An 18,867-nucleotide genomic window follows, 5' to 3' on the forward strand; every position below is an offset into this window, starting at 1 on the left:
CCCCCACTTAGGCCTTAGTACTCCCCTATCCTGATGCTTAGGTCCCTTGGAAGCCCATTCCATATTTTGGCAACCCTCACTTGAAGAATTTCTTCCTGCTCTTAAGGTCCCTTCCAACCATATTTTCTATGATTCTGGTGGAAGGGTGGAATGCATATGGAAAAAAAAAGGAAAGGGAAAAACCTGACTGCCACTAAAACAAGAACTCTAGCCCACATTCCAGGACAGGGGGCATTCGCTCACTCCAGAAGCACAGCCACTTCAGCCATGGCTATGGAAAATGCCCTGGCCGTGGAGCTCCTGAGAGATGCAATTTCTGTGCCACAGGTAAAAGAGCTAACAACTGCAGAGACTCCTGGCTGAGTGAAAAGTGATGACAGAGCTGTAAGAGTACTTCAAGAGATCAAAAACAAACCAGGGACAGACAGATGCAGACTTACATTGATCACAGAGTCCTTAAATTTGATATGAAGCCGGTAGTTGGAGATGGCGATCACGGCATCATTAGCATGGCCAAGATACTCCACCCCCTCACCCTGCAACACAGTGAATGGGACCTAGAGGAGAGAGACACATTTGCACAGTCAGAGAAACTCTCAGGCAAACACATGCAGGGCAATTTGCACAGCAGACGTGAGAACAGCTAGTTCTCTTACTGCCTTCTGAATGCAACTTCCGCAAGGATGCTTGTCAGACAGAGCAATCTGCCTTTCTCCCTTCCTTGTGAATAGCAAGGTGGGATGCAGACTCCAGTGACTCCCCCCACTCCACCCTTTGGGTTCCCCTCTGAAAGCTATTCTGTTTAAGATACGATATCCACACCGAAACCCACTTCTCCAAGGGTACTGGGCAGTGTCATCATTGCCAGGGATCCAGGTTTTCCATTTCCCAAGGAAAAACAGAGAAAAATGTGGATTTCCCCCTTTACCTGAGGACAATGCGGATTTCTCATTTTAACAGAGAAACCCACAGATTTTGCTCTTTTGCAAAGTTCCAACCTGCAAGGGGCTTGAGAGGGGTGTGAGGAGGGTGATCAGGCAGCCTGGAGGGCAGCTCCCACAGTAAGTCTGGTGGGGCAGGGATTGAGGCCCCCATAAGAAGGGAGGGGGGAAGTGTGTTGGGCAGGGGGCTAGAATGCATGGCTGCAGGGCCCCAGCAGGGAGTGGGACAGGGCTGCGGGCAGCTTGTCCGGGGGGTGGGTCTGGCTCCTGGTTCGTACGCACACTCCTGGACCTATGTTTTGTGAGCTAAAGGAGCAAAGGGAGCTCTGATTTTTCTATGATAAAAACCCCTGAAATCAAATAACAAAATTTTAAATGGATTTAGAATTTATTATATTGATTGAGGCACTGTTAGGCTTCCAAAATGCTTTAAAATTGTAAATATATCAATAAAACATTATGTTCGACTGAGTCCTATATATATAGTGGTATTTCATTTTAATCATGGATTTGGGGGTTTTAATCAGAGAATTTGGAATTTTTTTATTGGGGAAAACTGGGAACCCTGGACATCACAGAACTGGGAGGGGTCTGGGCAAATAAGCCTGCAGGCTGATGTAGTGAAAAGGTCTGTTGCTTCAACACTTGGACCTCTGAAATGTACTCTTTCAGGAAAGTGTCTGACCAGATACACTTCTGGAAACATGACGAGGAGTGATTTACAACACAAGTGATGGCCATCCCTGGCTGTGCATTTTGGCGGCAAATGTCTGGTAGCAAGAAGGTCAGGTGGCAAGGAAAGGGGTTTAATCACTAGCATTCTCACACAAAACAAATCCAACATCAGCCTGAGCAGCAAAGCAAGGCAGAGGGAGCTTAGGATGCAGATCTGGCAGAGACATGTCTCTTGTTTGGAGACACTTTGCAGGTGGCTCAGAACCCTATGCCAGGGGTCTGCATGACCTTAACACTCCCCTTTCTCCATAAGGCAAAGTGCCATGTCTGTACATGATCCTGCAGCATCCCCTATACGTAACTGGACAATTAGTAGCATCCTGAGACCCACTGGTTACAGTCCAGGCAAATACATGGGACAGACAAGGCCCTGGCCACAACCCCTGCAAAAAGTGTTGTGCATAAATCTGCATAAGCAGTTATTTTTGACTGAACACGGAGAAGTGAATGCAAAGACTACCGGACAGCCATAAACCAGGCATCTTTCACTCCCTCCCCGTACTTCAGGAACTGACTCTGCTGTATGTGGGGTCCAGGTTGGCAACCAGATGTGAATATCCTTCTTGGGTAAAAATGGGAGGCAACAAGCTAAACTTAGTTTTCTCTTTATGCTTCCTCCTGGCTCTCTGTGCTTTGCAGACTCAAAGCCTAGCAGTTTAAGGCAGGCTCTCTCTTCACAGAGCTTTGACTTCAAAACACAGAACAGCAATCAAAATATTTGGCACATACAGACTTCAACTCTGAGCCTCTAACTTGCTTGCATGAGGAAATTGGTGGAGTTATCCATTAAAAACTCTGTTTTTTTCCACTTTCTGATACTTCCATGGCCTACATTCATATTACCTGCATACCAACTTCCCTGGCTCTTGGCCTTTGTTTTTAGATAACATTTCATGAACAACTTACCTTTTTGTTAACATTTACAGATAACTTTAGAATCTTCAATGGACTGAAACTGACTAAGAGTTCTGGGCAAAATTGAAGGTCTCAACTGGCAGAAATGTAAGGGGAAAATATTATGTTCTGCACTGACAACGCTATGTTTAGCTATAGTTTTCTGTGCTTCTTTGGCTCCTTCTCAGGGCAACAGACAGAAGCTTTAGAAGCAGCTTGTAAATCAGTAGACTTGAAAGAAAGCAGTGATGGAATGAACTGGACAGAGCTCTCAGAGGTGGGGGGAAACACTGCACTGGTTGTCCTAACCCCTGCTCTTCTGCAAAATGCCTTGTTATATGGATTCATCCCATCTCTCTCATATCCATTTCCCAAGACCCCATATTTTCAACACCTTTTTCATTCCTGAGGTCAAAGCCAAACAATGTAGTTCAGCAAGGTACTGCCAACAACATCCAGGATGTTCAAAGTGCTCTAGTGAGTGTGAAATGTACAACCAGATTCTGGTTCCAGCTACAGGCAGAGGACAGCAACTGGGTGGGACTACATGGGAGTTTACTGTACAGAAAACAGCAAGCGAATGTAGTAGCTTTGGTCACAGCATCAGTCTGTGCTATTGTCCTTGCTTGTATCCATGGCAGCAGCTATACCTATATCTTCCTCACCACCCTCTCAAGGATGGGCTGGCTCTCAGAGAGGAAACCTCTCCTTCCAGCAGGTCTACAGCAGAGGAGCTTCAGGAGCACAACCCAGCTGACTAGATCAGATGCTGCAGCAGGGATGCTTGTTGCCATGCCATGGGTAGTCTGGCTCTGATGCAGTCTAATTGGCCCAGGGAGGATCTCTCAGCAGCTGAGAGTCAACACAGAGGCTGTTACAATGCTTAACCCCCCTGAATGCTGGCACCGCTACAGGGGTGTTGCCAGGATGTCCTTGCACTATATCATTCCTCAGCGACACTCTCATGACTCTCACTGCAGCACAGTGCAAATCAGAACATCCTTGTGTGCGGAAGGAAGAGATGAAGGAAGAACCACAGAGCTATAGAAAATCAGCAGCCCTCCAGCACATGGGCAGTGACCTAGATTGCTCACACACCAGGGGCCCAGAGTCAGTAGTAGACCTGTGCGGGGCAGGGTAAGGGGGGCACCAGCCCCAGACACTGACTTAAAGGGAGTGCAGGTCTGGTTCTCTCAGAAGGTTTTGCCACAGCAAGCACAGCCTGGCTATATGGGCCAGGCAGGCGCAACCCCATGTCCAGCAGTGCATCTGGGGGGAAAAGGAAGGAATGACACCCTCTTCCCAGAGCATTTACCAGGGGAGAAACAGCCCTGTCCCCTGGGGTAGGAAGGCAAATGGGGCACCATGAGCAGCCACCTGGGAGCCCCTACCACTGGCTGTCCCTCAGTGGCAGCAGCCCAAACCCATGCTGCTAAGGCAGCATCAGTTGCAGCTGCCACTCAAGTGAGGAGAGCCCCAGCATGAAAAGCCAGGTAAGACCGCTCTTCCTATCCTCCATCCCACCCCCAACCCAAGCACTAAAAGAGCCTGCTATGCCTCTGCCAGGGGCGTTGATGTTCCTTTGGCTAGGAACGTTTTCAGGTTTGGTACTGTCAAAGTTAAGCCCACCAAGCCCCAAAGTGGGTGTTTCCTGGGTTCTTCAATTCTTACCTGCAGAGATTCTTCCTCTTTAACCAGCTCTTTTTGGGGGAACAAGTCCTTGGCTTGGATGTACTCCAAACTGGGAGGGCCTTCCTCACCCTGCATTCCAAACAGAACACACGCTAAGAGGCAGGCCACTTACTCCATGTCAGTATAAGCTGTCAAAAGGCAGTATGCAGGCTCTCACTGGAAGATCACTGCCTGCTAGACCCCCCACCCCATTCTCCATGTAAGAGCACCCAGCACTCTGCATGGATTCCACTAATCAGCTCCTATATTCCACATTAGGCCCTCCCTCATCCCTCATCATCACATAACAGCAACAGCATAAGAAAACAGTTAATGCAGCCCTTCTGGCTAAAAGTTGTACAGCAAAGCAGCATTTGATGAGCCAAGAAGAAATAAGCAAATGACGTATGATACAGATACCACCCAGAAGGCAGATGGAGTGAATTTTTCATGGGATTTTCCATCATTTTTTAAAAACCCTTTTGTTTACCTGCATCTCGGAGTCATGACAAGGACTCCACTGTCATTCCCAACTTTGGGGGCAATGTCTCTTCCCCATCTAATTTTTTTTTCCAAAATTAACTTAAAAAAACAACAACTAGCTTCTTAACCTAAGTACCTCACTAACATCATGGTCCATTCCCCAAGCCCAAGTGCTCAGTGAGAACTGCTCAGTATACAATTTTCCTTGGATTTGATGAAAACTTCTGAATGTAGATGAGAAAGGCTTGAACCGTGGGGAGCTCCATGGAACTGCCTGAACACTTAATCTGCTTGAGAGGCCTTGTGAAGCTTACACACACAGGAGTATATTTGTAGCATTTGTAAATACCATGGAATAACCAGCTAAAAGAAGGCAGGGGGAGAGAAAGAGAGAGAGAGACAGAGCGCATGCTGTATTCTGAACTTAGAACAATGACTCTCAGGAAGGGTGGTGCAGCACCCTGGGGTGCCTTGAGAACCTTTCAGGGATGCCACAGAATGCCATGCAGTGTTTACACTTTTAGGTGTGCAAAATAAAACCCTGATAAATGCTGAGGCCATCTCTAGACGAGTACAACCATGTGGTATGCAGTGCCACAAACAAGTCTGTGCTTGCCCCCTATCTAGGGGGCAAAAAAACCCACGGGGTAAAAAAAAGGCAGAGCTGTGCATGCACAGGCAGCGCGCGCCACTCAAAAGTGGAGCTGGGCTACCCACAGCCATGCTGCAGCTGTTGGTCAGGCTCCGTGAGGCAGAATTGCTGCTGCTGCAGCTCCAGGAGGACCCCAGGAAAGGCTGCTGGAGACAGCCTGGTGCTGGCCTTACCCTTCCCTACCCCACCTGGGGTAACTTGCCATGCGCCAAAGCATGTGTGGCATGGGTGTTCCCTGGGGACAAGCAGTGGCAGTCCAAGATGCACTGGTGCTATTTGTCCCCGGGGAATGGATGTGCCCAGCGATTTCAAATAGGAAACCACAGTATTAAAAACCTTCTGACCTGTTGTGGGCTTTCTGAGTTCTCTGCAACAGAAGAATTGCTCTCTTATTGCCTTAAGTCTAATGAGGGGTACCTAAAGTCTAAAAAAAGATTCAGAACCACTGTCTTAAAGAGCGCTCCCTCTAAGCTGTGTGGTGTGCATGGTCACAGAGGCGCACGTCAGCGCGGCATGAGCATGCACCTGCATGGCCCCACAGCTTAAAGCTGCTGGTCCTAAACTATTTCACTCCCAAACTCTTTTATCCTGTTCAGTTAATATTCCTCCCCCAAGTTGATTCTGTTGAGAAAGGAAGAAAGTTCTTAAATAATAAAAGGGAAAAAGTGCTGTTTTGCGCAATGTAAAGGTTGGTGAAAATTAGTGATTAGCGATTTGGGGTTCTCACATGTGTTATTATAAAGGGAACTAGTTTTCAAAGGATTGGTTTATGAAAACCAGGACCCTTTAAACTGAGTATCCAAAACATAGGAATCATGTCTGTAACCCTTGTTCCAGGTCAATGGTTCTCAACTTCTTTAGACTCAAGGTACCCTTTGGCAGACCCACGCACCCCTCAATAGATTTAAGGCACCCCTCGAAAGATGTCAGATCTTAGTTTTCACTCAATTTTTGACTATGGAAAAACAATACAGCAATTTTCTGTTGCAAAGAATCCAGAAAGACCACAACAAGTCAGAAGGCACTGGAAGGTGCATTCTGAACTTAGAACAATGATTTTCAAGGGTGTCACAGCACCCTGGGGTGCCTTGAGAATTTTTCAGGGATGCCACAGAATACCACACAATCTTAGCACTGTTAGTGGGCAAACAGGATTGACAAGATAATCACAGATATTTCAAATAGGAAACCACCATGTTAAAAACATTTACACCTGAGGCATACCTTGGAAGTGCTAGCTCTTAGCTTTCACTCATTTTCTGACAATGGAAATATGAGAGGAATTCTTCTGTTTCAAAGAAATCAGGAAGCCCAAAACAGGTCAGAAGGTTTTTAACACTGTGGTTCCCTATTTGAAATCTCTGGGTTTATCTTGTGAATCATGTGTTTACACCTAGCAGTGCTAATGTTATATGGAACCCCAGGGCACCCTTTAAAGGATCTCAAGGAACTCCAAGATGCCAAGATTCCTGGCTGACAATCACTGGTTTAGGATAATTTATTCTGAGTATCACCTAGAAATCAATGTATTTTAGAGTCTCCCCTATATGTTTGATTTATTGGTCCGCAAAGAGATCTATTTTGGGGTAAAATAATATTCACTTTCAAATCATAAACTGTTGGTTTTAATATATGAAAGTAAAATGAAAAAAAAATACTTGAGTCATTTAGGGGAAATACAGCCCAAGGAATGTCTCTGACATACCAATGATCTTAGTGTTTAAAATCATCCACTGAACTAAATACTATTTTAGAGCAGCTTTTTAAAATAACAATTTCAGCAGTCAGCCTCATACACATACAATTTAACTAACTTGAGCAGACTTGTTCTTCTCTCAGAGCACAGAGTACAGGCCTCACACCTCACCCTCAGCACACAGAGAGTGGGCCTCATGTCACACTCTCCCACCCACCCTGCACAGGTATAGAGCACAGGCCTCATCACACACACACTCCAGCTACGCACAGACCTGCTCCCTCCACCCCAGGGTGGGGGATTTCTTCAATTCCTTGCCAGGCAGCAACATTTAATGGGCAGGGAACACTGGGATCCTCACCCCATCCTGACTCCTTCCCAGGCAACATCAGGAACTCCCCCTTGATTTCCTATGTATTGGATGCTCTCCTACTGTAATTTTCCAGCTGCAACCCAGGGGCTGGATGGGAGCCTGCCCAGCACAGTGCACTTGCTCTAGTTCCCTTGCCCAAGTCACAGCTCTGGGCTACTTATAATTGTGCCCTTGGGGCCATTCAGGCAGTCACCATTGGAATGGCACGGACCAGGAACACATGGGATCAGTGTACTGGACATGTGTGGTGGAAATCCCCTCCCCAAAGGGAAAACCAGCTGGGCAGAAAGAGCATACATTAAGGCCAAGGAGATTCAGAGCAGGGGGGGAGGGAAGATCTGCAGGATGATGTTGGGCCTCAAGGACAGGCCAAACCTGGGATAGCTGTATTTGTCTTGGGGCTGGAGGGAAACCCTGGCCCAGAGCCCTGCATGCAGATGCAAAACAGACAGACAGCACAGAGGAGAGGAGGAAAAAAAAGCACTTACAAAGCAGTTGAGCATAGAGCAGGAGACACGGCCTGGCAGACTCATGTTCATTTCCAGAGGTGGCGCCTGGGCTGGGCACACACAAGCAGCATCTCCTTTCCCCGGTTCTCTGCTGCTGCCTGCAGCAACTCAGACACAATCACATGCTGATCTGCACAGCTTTCCCAGCCCTCAAAGGAGGGCAAAAGCATCCCTGCTGCAAGCAGCCAGAGCAGGTGCGCCTGCTGCTTCAGCTGCTGCTCACAATGGAGGGGAGGGAAGGAGGAGCTGGAGAGACTCCACCTACCACTGAAGGAAGCAGAGTCTGATTCTGCCATCTAAGTGCCTCCCCAACAGACCCTGTGGAAAATGGAGAGACCAGCCCAGCTAGCCAGGAGGGCTTTAAGCACAGGCAGAGCTGGTGTTCTGCTGACACACAAACCCTACAGGCGCATCCCCTTTCAAAGGAAGCTGAGAGGAGCTTGCTGGGAGATGCAGTCCCCGCCTGCAGCACACCCCGGGAAGTACCTGCTACATGCCTTGTGTAACCCAGACAGCATGTGCAGGAATGTGCATGAACAATAGCAGCCCGCTTGCTTTGTGTGCTCACAGAGAGCCCCTCCTTCCCTCAAAGGGACTACAGGACTCAGCTTCAGCTCACACCCCACAGCCACAAAACTTGGTTTGTGAACTTCCCTAAGACTGCAACAAACTGCTACCCACAAACTGGACCAGCCAGCACAGCAAGTCCCTGCAGAGAAATTGTCTTGGGATAAAGGGACAGCCCTCCCCCTCCACGGGTTGCAGGCTTTCCTAAATTGCCATGCCTGCAGCTTCCTCACAATCATGCAACCTCCATCTCAGAGACATTAGTTCAAGCAGAGTACAAAGTCCATGTCAGGCCACTAACTGAACCAGCTGCTCAGGGGTTAGCTTCTCAGAAAGCCCTTGTGCATGCAGTACTCAAGGCTGCCAGCATCTTTATCACAGTATTGTTTTATCCACAAGTCCCCATCCTTCCAGGCTCATAACCCCACTTTGGGTGCGATCCCAGCTCCTGCATGTGAATTTCCATGCTTGTGACCTTTGAGATCCCAATCCCCACTGTAAGCATGGTTAGAGATGACTGCTTGAATTAGTTTAACCTGCCTGTTCAAAAGGGATCCATCCCTCTCTGTTAGGGTTCTCAGAGCTGCTAATTCAAATGTGGCTGAACTGTTTTAAAGGAACAACAATGGGAAATGTATAGAAAGTATCTCAAGCAGGAAATGTGGCAGAAGAGAACTATCATTGTTTTAACAGCTCAAAATGCTGTGCTCCTGAGCACTGGCTTTCAAGAGCCACAAAAGAGCTAAGCTTTCCAAAGTCACAATTAAGATCTTAGGCTTACCCTTTGTCAAAAGCCGTATGAAGAACATTCACAAGATAAGCATAAAAGGCTAAGTCCTATTCCACATATTAGATGCCTAAGTGAACTTGGGTATTTAGATGAGGTCCTATTCCACCCAGCTCAAGTCCCCGAAAATTCATTAATGCCTCTATCCACACCATCATCTTAGCCTTAAAACTAAGCCATAAAAAACAAGGGCAAGGACGACCCACACATCTTTCGTATTAGCAATTTCTCAGGCAATTGGCCAGGGTGGAACAGGATCACAGTTCTCCCTAGGTGCCTACCCTCTAAGATCTGGCCCTAAGTTTCTGCTACACTTCTGTCACCAGCTGTTAGCCTACTGCCCAGAAAGCAATAAGCTCACCTGATACTTCTCCCCAACCCCATGGTCTGGTTGGGCATCAGTAATTCTTGACAAACTGGTTTGTAACCTTGGTTATAAACCATCTTGGTCCTCCTGCTTTTCCCTGTTCAAAGTAAATATCCGTGCCCCCTGGGTTACTGGAACGTGGTTCACTGGGGGGCAAAATAAAGAAATGGGCAGGAAACCCACATAAGACCGAAGGAGGAATCCCTTCAGCTTAGAAAGCAAGAATGAAAACTCAGTGAAGAGACTGTGTTTCAGTGACCCTCAGACCAAGCTAGTCACAGCCAGCTGTCTCAGGCAAAGGGTAGCCTGTCTTCCTACGCATCAGATACTGGAGCTCACTTGTGCCACAAGCGTGCCCAAGCAGCAAACCAGGCCATACACACACAGCTGTCTCAAGACTATTACCACCAGGCAGCAAAAATAGTAACAAAGAGGATCTAGATTAGGGGTGGGCAACTATTTTGGCTGGAGGGCTCCTTAACAAATTTTGGTGAACTGTCGAGGGCTGCAAAGAGATGTAAAATTTCCGGAAATTTTGAAGCCATGGGAAAAAACAAGACATTTTGGGGAAAATGGAAATATATGCAATACTTATTTTCTTAGCACCCCTTACAGATCTAAATTCACTTTGCTACTTTAAGAACATAAAATGTATTATATATATCTTGGTTTCTCATAAAATTATCATATTTGGTATATTATTAAATTTAAAAGTATATTCAGACAATAATTACAAATTTATCCAAATCTTTTTAATTTTTGTTACAAATGGAGCTACAAGCTCCTGAACTCTAAGGAACCTAGGATCTCTTAGTTTTTGCCAGTTTATGAGAAGCAGGCAAAAACTGAAGTTGAAAATAGAAGAAACCATCAACGTTACAGTAAAACAAAGATAGTTATTATGCATTCTAGACTCTCCTCCAGTGTCAAGCAGATACAGAAAGCACTCATTTTTAGAAAAAAAAAGAGCTGAAAAGGGGGAAAAAACCCAAGACTCACTGAATACAAATTTTGCTACATGAAACTTTGTCTAGTCAGTCTCATTTTCTGAGCTATCACTATCAGCAGTTTCTGCTTCTTCTGAACCTTCATTTTTATCATCTTCATGGACTTCTGAAAACTGAAGGTTTTCCCAGATTGAGACAAGCTTCTCTAGCTACATTTTCACATGTTAGTTTATTTCTTGATTTGGCGTGATTATTTCCAAACAGACCAGTTTCTTACACATGCTGCAGAAGATGGAGGAATCTGAAGCGGCAAGAAGCAACAGGAGTCAGAGACTGTGCCATGCTTAGAGGGATATGCTTGGCAGAGTCCCAGATTGCATTCCTGGACCAAATACCTGAAGATGTTCTGTATTCTGCAACATCTGAAAGTACCTTCTACCATCAAGTCTTAAGTGTGTTGTTTGTTTTGTAATCAAGTCAAATGCAGTAGCAGTGCCATCATCACTAACATTTCTGCCTTTGAATCCAAGAGATTTGCAAGAGCATGAATTGATTGACAAAATACTTCCAGGCTGTTAATAAAGTCTTTCACTTTTCTTTATTCTGTACTTGTAAGCAGAGATACATTTAGATTCTCAAAAACAGCTGATTTGATCTGGGCCACTTGGTAAGGAATGTTTGACCAAAGTGCACTGTCTGATTCAGATGCAGTGATTGCTGAAGAAACTGACTTTAGAATATTCAGGGAGTTCTGCAGCTGAACCCAGAAGACATCCTCATCAAGTACAGCGTTCCTTACACTTCTGGCTACTTTAAGTTCCTCAGTTCTTACTGTTTCTTGAAGATCTTCTTTGTTCTTTAGTAAACTTCCAAATGAGATCATCACTCCACCCCATCTAGTTTTACTACAGAATTTGTGTCACTATTGTATTCTTTGCATTCTTTTTTTCCCTACTTCTTAAAGACTACAGCTACAATATGAGTAGCTTTTACATGTTTTATAACTTATTTTGCTCTTCTACAGATCTTTTGCAGCGTCCAACTTCATGATGTCATTAAAAAACAAGATTAGCTCATGGGATGCAAATCTTATTGTAGTAGTATGTGGATTATCCATTATGATCTCCCATACTGCTTTCATGTTACCTGCATTGTCAGTCAGCAAAGCAAATACTTTACCACTGCCAATCTTCTGTAGGGTTTCACATATTTTACTACTGCAGTATATACTCTGCAGTATGCCTGTTCTCTCCTGTTTCAGTGCTTCTGTAAAAAACTGGTTGTGTTGTTATCACAAAGTTTATGATTCCTTCTCCCCACACGTTTGTCCATCCATCTGCAAGTACTGCAAGACACAGTGCTTTGTTGATTCTTCCTTGCACAGATTGCATTACACGTTCATATTCTGATTCTAAAAGAGGCTTGCTCAAATAATGTCTGCTGGGCAAAAGGTATGATGGTCTTAGTAATATAAAAGCTTCCTGCCAGTATGCATTTTAAGTTATTGACAATGGTGTCCCAGAAGAATATACTGCTCTTGCAAGAGCTTGGTCAATTTTTTCCTGACCTTCAGGTGTCATCTTGTCTATAAATGAAGCTATTGAGAGGCTTTTGCATACAGTTGCTTGCAATATTTGGTTACTTGAGGATGTTGATTGGGCAACCCTTGTGATGCTGATGTTATAGAAGAAGCAGTAGCAGTAGGAGGACTTCTGGATCGAGAACACTGGAAACAGCTACTTGTACTTTCATCATTGTGATCTACTTCCTCACTTACACCCATGAAGGATTTTTTAATGTCTGCAGGACACTTCTTACATACAAGGATGTAAGCAGCATTTGGAATTGCGTATTTCATTTGACAGTATTTGCAAATCACATTTTTTTCTCATAATAACTTGCAGTGTGGAAATGCTTCCATAGGCTAGAAGTTGGTCACACCATTTTGCTGAGGAAGAAAAAAGAAAAATGTAATTTAGTGGCTAGCTTGCATATATAAACACTAAGCTATATATAGCATGTACAAATTTAGTAATGGATGGAGGAAAGGCCTCCTCAAAGTTAACTGTGAATAACTTCCCTGCCCTGCAGGCCTCACCTCACTGCTAAGGTTGGGTGATTTGTCACAAAACATCAACTTAGTATGAATTCAATTATGAATTACATAGATTATGAAAATATATGAATGCAGCTAAAATACAGTTTAATATACTGAATTCAGAGAAATCTAAACTCTTACCTTCCAATAAAGAAGTATACTTTCTTTCAGCTCTTTTGTGCTGCTTCTGTACTTCTGTGGATTTCAAGGTCACGGGGCCAGGAGGAGGCAGGTTCCTTCCAACTCCAAAACCTTTAGACTTGCTCTGCTCCTTTTGAGCAAGCAGGGCAATAAGCTCCTTGTTTCTATTCTCTACAGGAACAAATGGATGCTGTTGCCAGTGTCCACTTCCAGTCCTTTGAGGCCTAGTCATGAGGACAGGAGCAGATCCACCAACCGCTAGATCAAAAGTCAACAACAGAGGAAGTCCACAAGCAAAGAAGGCACTGAATCCTTCTTCCTTCTCTTGTGAAAATGGCAGTGCCCCCTGGGGGCAAAAATGTGTCTTGCTCTTGCATTTCAAAGCTATACTCTACTGCTTGTCCTCAGTGTCCAGGAACTGTAATGATCTGCTACTCTGGATAGTTTTACCTAAAAATCTTTTATTACACAGTTATTAGAAAACCTTTTCCGGAAGTAAAGGGTAGCAATAGCTGAACACGGTATCTTAAACATTTTATTCATCAGTCTAAAAGAAAATATTTCATAAGAGGGTTTTTTTAATTTTTCCAAATATTTTCAATTTTATTTTATTTCAGAAAAAAAACAAACAAAAAAAATCCTAGGAAAAGGGGGGGGGACAGACAGGTTTTTTCTAGCTTCTTCTGAGCCTTCATATCTCTAGGGCTGAACATATAAAATCTTTTAGAATATATTTTAACGAATTATAGATAAAAACAAATCATATGATAAAAATCAAATATCTACCATATCTTAATTTTATTTGAAAAAATATATTTTCCCTGATTTATGTTTTTCTGAGTAGTGTATATAGAGACAATTATATAACAGATCAAAATAAATTCTTACTCTTGTAAGAATTTTCAAGTGTGTGGAGGGGGGACGACAGTGGGTGTGGTGTGTTTGTGTGTGTATATGTGGGGGTGTGCATGTCTAGGGGGTGCACATGTGTACGGGGAGCTGCCTGCCTGCTATGTCCTGGTAGCTGGCCAAGGAGGGGTGGGGGGCAAGGGGTGCATATAGCACAGCTTGCCTGGGTGGTGCAGGTGTAGTCCGCACCCACCATCTGGCCTGCAGCTGCCACTGTGGCACTCTGCATGGAGTCAAGCCCCTCATACTCCCACCAGGGGCAGCCCGACCTGTGACCCAACAGCACACCCAGCAACGTCCCCACCCTGGCCCCAGTCAGTGTGCACAGCTTCCCAGGGAAGGGTGGCAGCCATGGGGCCGCCCACTGGTGGCTGCTCATCACATTGGGTGGGTGAAGTAGGTGGAAAGCAGTTGGGAGCTGGAGCCCCACACACTGGGGCAGGAGCCACCTGGCTGCAGCTTCCCCCCTCCTGGCTGGGCACGTGGTCTCCAGCATGTATCCCCACAGCTGCTGCCCTCCCCTGCACTGCCTGTTGCTCGGAGCAATGCAGTTGGGCCAGGAGGAGGAGGAAGTCGAGCAGTACCCAGGCAGCTGCAATTGTACCAGGAGCAGCCCCACCAGGAAGCTGTGCATGCTGGCCAGGGCTGGTGTGGTGCCATTGGCAGGTGCAGGGTGAGAGCACAATACAGGCTGCCCTGGGAGGATGCAGGCGGGGCTTTACCCCATGTGGAGTGTTGTGAGGGAAGCCATAGGCCAGATACAATCAAGTAGTGGGCAATTACCCATGGGCCAGATCCAATCAGTTGCTGGGCCCAATCCAGCCCACGGGCCATATCTTTGCCCATTTCTGATCTAGACATTTTTCTGCAAACAGAATGAAACCTAGTGGACATCTCCATAGAGGATTTTAAAGGTTACACAAATGAACACCAGAGCTGGGTCAAGGGACAGCTACACAATGATCAGATCTGCTGACTCCACAGTCATCACAGGGGTGCGTGTCCTATGCCAAGCTCACTAAAGAAACCATCTCTGCTGAGAGAAGAAAAAATTTGTGGGATGCAGGAGTTCACTTCCCAGTTCAGGCTGTGAAATTTCAGACAAAAAAGGGAAATATTAAAAAAAAAAAAAAAAGAAGAAAAAGAAAAAAAGAAAATCTGGAGACAAAACACAAAGTTTGATAAATCTACTTAGCTCTACCCCAGGGGTGGGCAAAATATGGCTCACAGGCCGGATCTGGCTCACCAAGCCATATTATCCAACTCACGGGGTCCTTAAAAAATTTAGAAAGTTAATATTTATCTGCCCTCAGTCGCCTGTCAAAGATGACAGCAGCCAGGGGCAGGGGAAGCCACGGCGGCTCCTGCAGTAGCGAGACCTGTTCAGCCTAGTCCCCTGCCTCTGGCCTGAGATCATAGGGCTGTTCACACCTCCCTGTGCCAGAGTGGGAAATTCAGGGAAGAAGAGAGTGGGGAAAGTGGAAACATGCAGGCACGTGGGGACCATGCTGTTGTCCCAGGGCCAGCGCCAGTGCAGCCCAAAGTGGGGTGGCAGGAGTACAGGGTGTGGATTGGCAGGGGTCTAAGGAGCCAGGTTGGGCTACACCAGCAGTGAGAGAAGGGAGCTGACCTGGCTCCACAGAGTCCCTGCCAGCTGGGACCCTGCGCTCCTGCCACCTGCTCTGGGCTCCACTGGCATGGGGCCCAGGAAACCAGTGCAGGCACCAGACTCTTGTATGGCTGCCACTGGCTGTTGTTCGCCCGCTCACTCCCAGCTCTCCCAGCCCCAGCCCGATGGTACAAGCGAGGACAACTGTAAACAGCCCTGACCCCGTGTTTGCCCATCCAGGCTGAGCGGTGGTGCTGGGGAACTAATTGCCGCTCAGCACAGAGGAAAAACAGCCCCTCCCACTCCTGCTGCCAGGGCTCCCTGCTACAGCTGCTCAAAGCCCTGTACCTGCTCTCCATTACCACCGCTGCCCTGCGGGACAGCAGTGACATGATGGAGAGGCAGGATAACCCTGCGTGGGCTGTGAGCAGCTGCAGCAGGGAATGCTGGCAATGGGAGGGGGAGGGCTGCTTTTCCCTAAGGCTGAGCAGCACTTTGCTCCCTGCCGCTGCTGCTCGGCTTGGACAGGCAAGCTTGGGGTTGGGGCTGCTTGTGGTCATCCCTACCTGTACTGTGGGGCTACAGCAGGCAGACCCAGGAGCGAGTGGGTGCATGGCAGCTGGATGGGTGCTGTGGCTTCCACTGCCAGTAGTCATGAGTGGGTGGTGGAGCAGCCATGGGAGGGAGGCAGCTGGCTTTGTATGCCCCATCCTGCTCCTGCCACCATGGTTACACCAGGTAAGGTACGGCCCGTGCACCAGTTACTGGGGCCCTTGCTGGGCCAGGCAGGACCCTCCAGCCCTGCCCGTGGCTGGGAGCAGGGGGATGCGGGTGGGGAAATGCCCAGGGCCAAGGACGGGGAGGTGGCTCTGCTGCTTGCTCCTAGGAAAGGCAGCAGAGCCCATTCTTCCCAGACAGCCCCAGCTGGGTCTCCCTGGGCCACCACCTGCACAGCCCCCTGCCCTGCAGGGTTCCCCAGTGCCCCAACCCAATCCGATCTTCACAACCCGCCCCCTCACCCCGTAAAAATTAAATTTAAACATGTAAATTCAATTTAAATCTGTAAATTACGCAGTTTGCAGGTCTGCAGTATAAAAAGGTCGGGAATTCCTGCCACAGACCCCTGCCAACCTGCACCCCATGCTCCTACTGCCCCGCTCCAGGCCCCACTGGCACTGGCCCTGGGACATCGGTGCAAGCCCCATGCTTCCACACGCCCACTCCCCCCACCCCTGCTGCTGCTTTCCCTACTTTCCTGCCCACCCACCGGCCACTCTGCACCTCGTGGCTCCCATACCCACAATACCATACCCACACATGCACAACCCCATAAACCCCCATAACACTCACCCACAACTCCCCACAAACCCCACACCTACCCCATACCCCCCCGACACCCATGCACACCCCACAAAATATACAAGTATACATTTTGAGATATTAAGCAATCACTTCTACATATACAGCACAAATGCACACAAATCTGGACAAAAATATATTTTTTAAATTAAATTAAAAAATATTATAACGTGTGTTTGATTTTTAGTAAATAATTTGTTTTTTTTCCCCCCCTAAAATGGCAAACCATGTTCCCCAAAGGAGCACTCCCAGGGGCAAGGGGACAGACCTCCGGTGGCAAAGGTCAGAGGTTAAGGAGGTGGGACTTCTGGGCCCAAAATGGCAACCAGGGGTGGGGCAACAGTCAAGGGACAGGGCTACTCGTGTGGCTCTTGACAGCTTGTTAAAACTTGGTAAGCAACCCTCCGCCCGAAATAATTGCCCGCCCCTGCTCTACCCCATCCCAACCCTCTTCTCTGTACACCACAGATCACACAGCATGAGAGACCACACAGCTATCCACCTGTGTCCTTTAGGCAGCAACACAGACACGGGGCTGGGCATCCAGGGCACAGGGGCAGTGGCAACTTCGCAACTGTGATTGTGCAGCTGCTGGTAGCAACTCTGCCCCCTCCCCCTTTCCCTCACTCTCACAGTCATCTTCTGGAGTGGTTGCCCTGGTCACCTCTTTTTTAGTTATATCACTGCCCTACAGGTGCAACTGTAACATCCAGAGCTCCTACTGTCCTGGAAAGCAGGCCCATACAAGTGCGTATGTGCGTTTCATACAAAAACCAATATTCAAAGACTACTGCTTAGCAGCAGGGCCCAGCCTCAGAACATTTGGCACTTTGGAAGGTGAGAGAGTGATGGGAAATGGTGATTTTTACCACTCTCTGTCACAGGAATGTTGCTGGACCCAGAAAAGCACCTCTCTGTCCTCAGGGGGTTTCTTCCTGATAAAGATCTAAGCTCTGCTCTAAAAAATGAAGATACCAGTGCTTCTCAAAGAAAATGATACACTAAATCTGTATCATGGAAATGTGGCAGTTATGGGGAACCCACAAACCACTGACTTTACTGAATTGTACCAGGCGAAAGAAGCAAGCTATACATTATCAGCTGATGCCTGAAGCATAGTAGTGTCTCAGTTAGGACTGGTGGGCACATGCATAGAAATCTGTACTGGAAGTTTATGACAAATTCAACAAGGACAATGCAAGCAGCGGTTCTACCTTTACTTTGGCAGATCTCTGGGAGTTTTCTGGGTTGGGGGAGGACTCCTGTTTGACAAACATTGGATGTAAACATGTAACACAGGGCTTGTCACAGTGACTGACATGTGGCCAGTGAGGGGCATTATGGATTCTTCTCTTCATATCTGCACCTCCACAGTTTGTTGAAGCAAGGTCAAAGGTTGCCTGTTAAGTCTTTGCATTGAATTTCTGCTATTTGAATTCTAGCTTCAAAAGAGCCAAGGAACTGAATTACTAATTAGCAGACACTTCTGTGCTTTAACTACAATGCTGCTGCCCTGCAATTTAAGAGATGAGTTTCACTGAGGAACCCTGAGTTACTGAAGTTTGGTGTGTAAGAATGAGTATGCACGTGTTACCCCAACAAACCCACAAAGCAGTTCAGACAGCTCTGAGGTTAGGAAGAATGTATTGATGCTGCTTTCCTGGCTAATGAAACACCTGCTCAGTTTTCCACATAACTAACCAGGCAGTACACTCAGAAGACTTAGTTAGCCAGGAAAATGAGAATAGCACCTGAATGAGGTCAGAGACAACAGAGATCCCTAAGGAAGGGCTTCCTGGAGCTTGCCACACTAGCTTAGCTTCCTAAATGCCATCAAGTCAGTACAGTCTTTAGCTGAGGAAGTACAGGGAGCTTCCCAGCATCATTACTGCCCCCAAGGGACTAAGGTGAGTGGAGCATCATAACACTCATACACTAGAATAGTTTCATAGTTAGTTTCTAGGGTCGGAAGGGACCTGAGCAGATCATCTAGTCCGATCCCCTCCCATGGCAGGAAAGACTACTGGGGTCAAACAACCCCAGCAAGATGTTCATCCAGCCTCCTCTTAAACACCCCCAGGGTAGGAGCCTGCACCACTTCTCTTGGAAGCTGGTTCCAGACCCTAGCC

At 46.9% G+C, this 18,867-nt stretch overlaps 1 protein-coding gene and 1 long non-coding RNA gene across 4 annotated transcripts in view; both read right to left on the reverse strand.

The window, feature by feature from the left end:
• MTMR4 (myotubularin related protein 4) overlaps positions 1-18,867 on the reverse strand; it is a 77,767-nt gene that overhangs the window by 28,155 nt on the left and 30,745 nt on the right. For 2 of the 3 annotated variants that reach the window (XM_019546467.1, XM_019546466.1), the window contains 2 exons: positions 4,242-4,331; positions 441-557 (listed from right to left, as the gene is read on the reverse strand). In XM_019546467.1, the coding sequence (XP_019402012.1) occupies positions 441-557; positions 4,242-4,331 (207 nt within the window). Of the gene's footprint in view, positions 1-440; positions 558-4,241; positions 4,332-7,933; positions 8,151-18,867 lie in introns of those variants that run through there. The other variant, XM_019546465.1, reaches the window with a different exon arrangement.
• Positions 11,997-13,260, reverse strand: LOC109317658. Its single transcript, XR_002103092.1, has 2 exons — positions 12,862-13,260; positions 11,997-12,570 (listed from the first exon to the last, which is right to left on the reverse strand). It is a non-coding gene; the product is annotated as an uncharacterized LOC109317658 (long non-coding RNA).

Source organism: Crocodylus porosus, unplaced genomic scaffold (assembly GCF_001723895.1).
Source record: "Crocodylus porosus isolate Cpor-Errol unplaced genomic scaffold, CroPor_comp1, whole genome shotgun sequence".
NCBI lineage: Eukaryota > Metazoa > Chordata > Crocodylia > Crocodylidae > Crocodylus > Crocodylus porosus.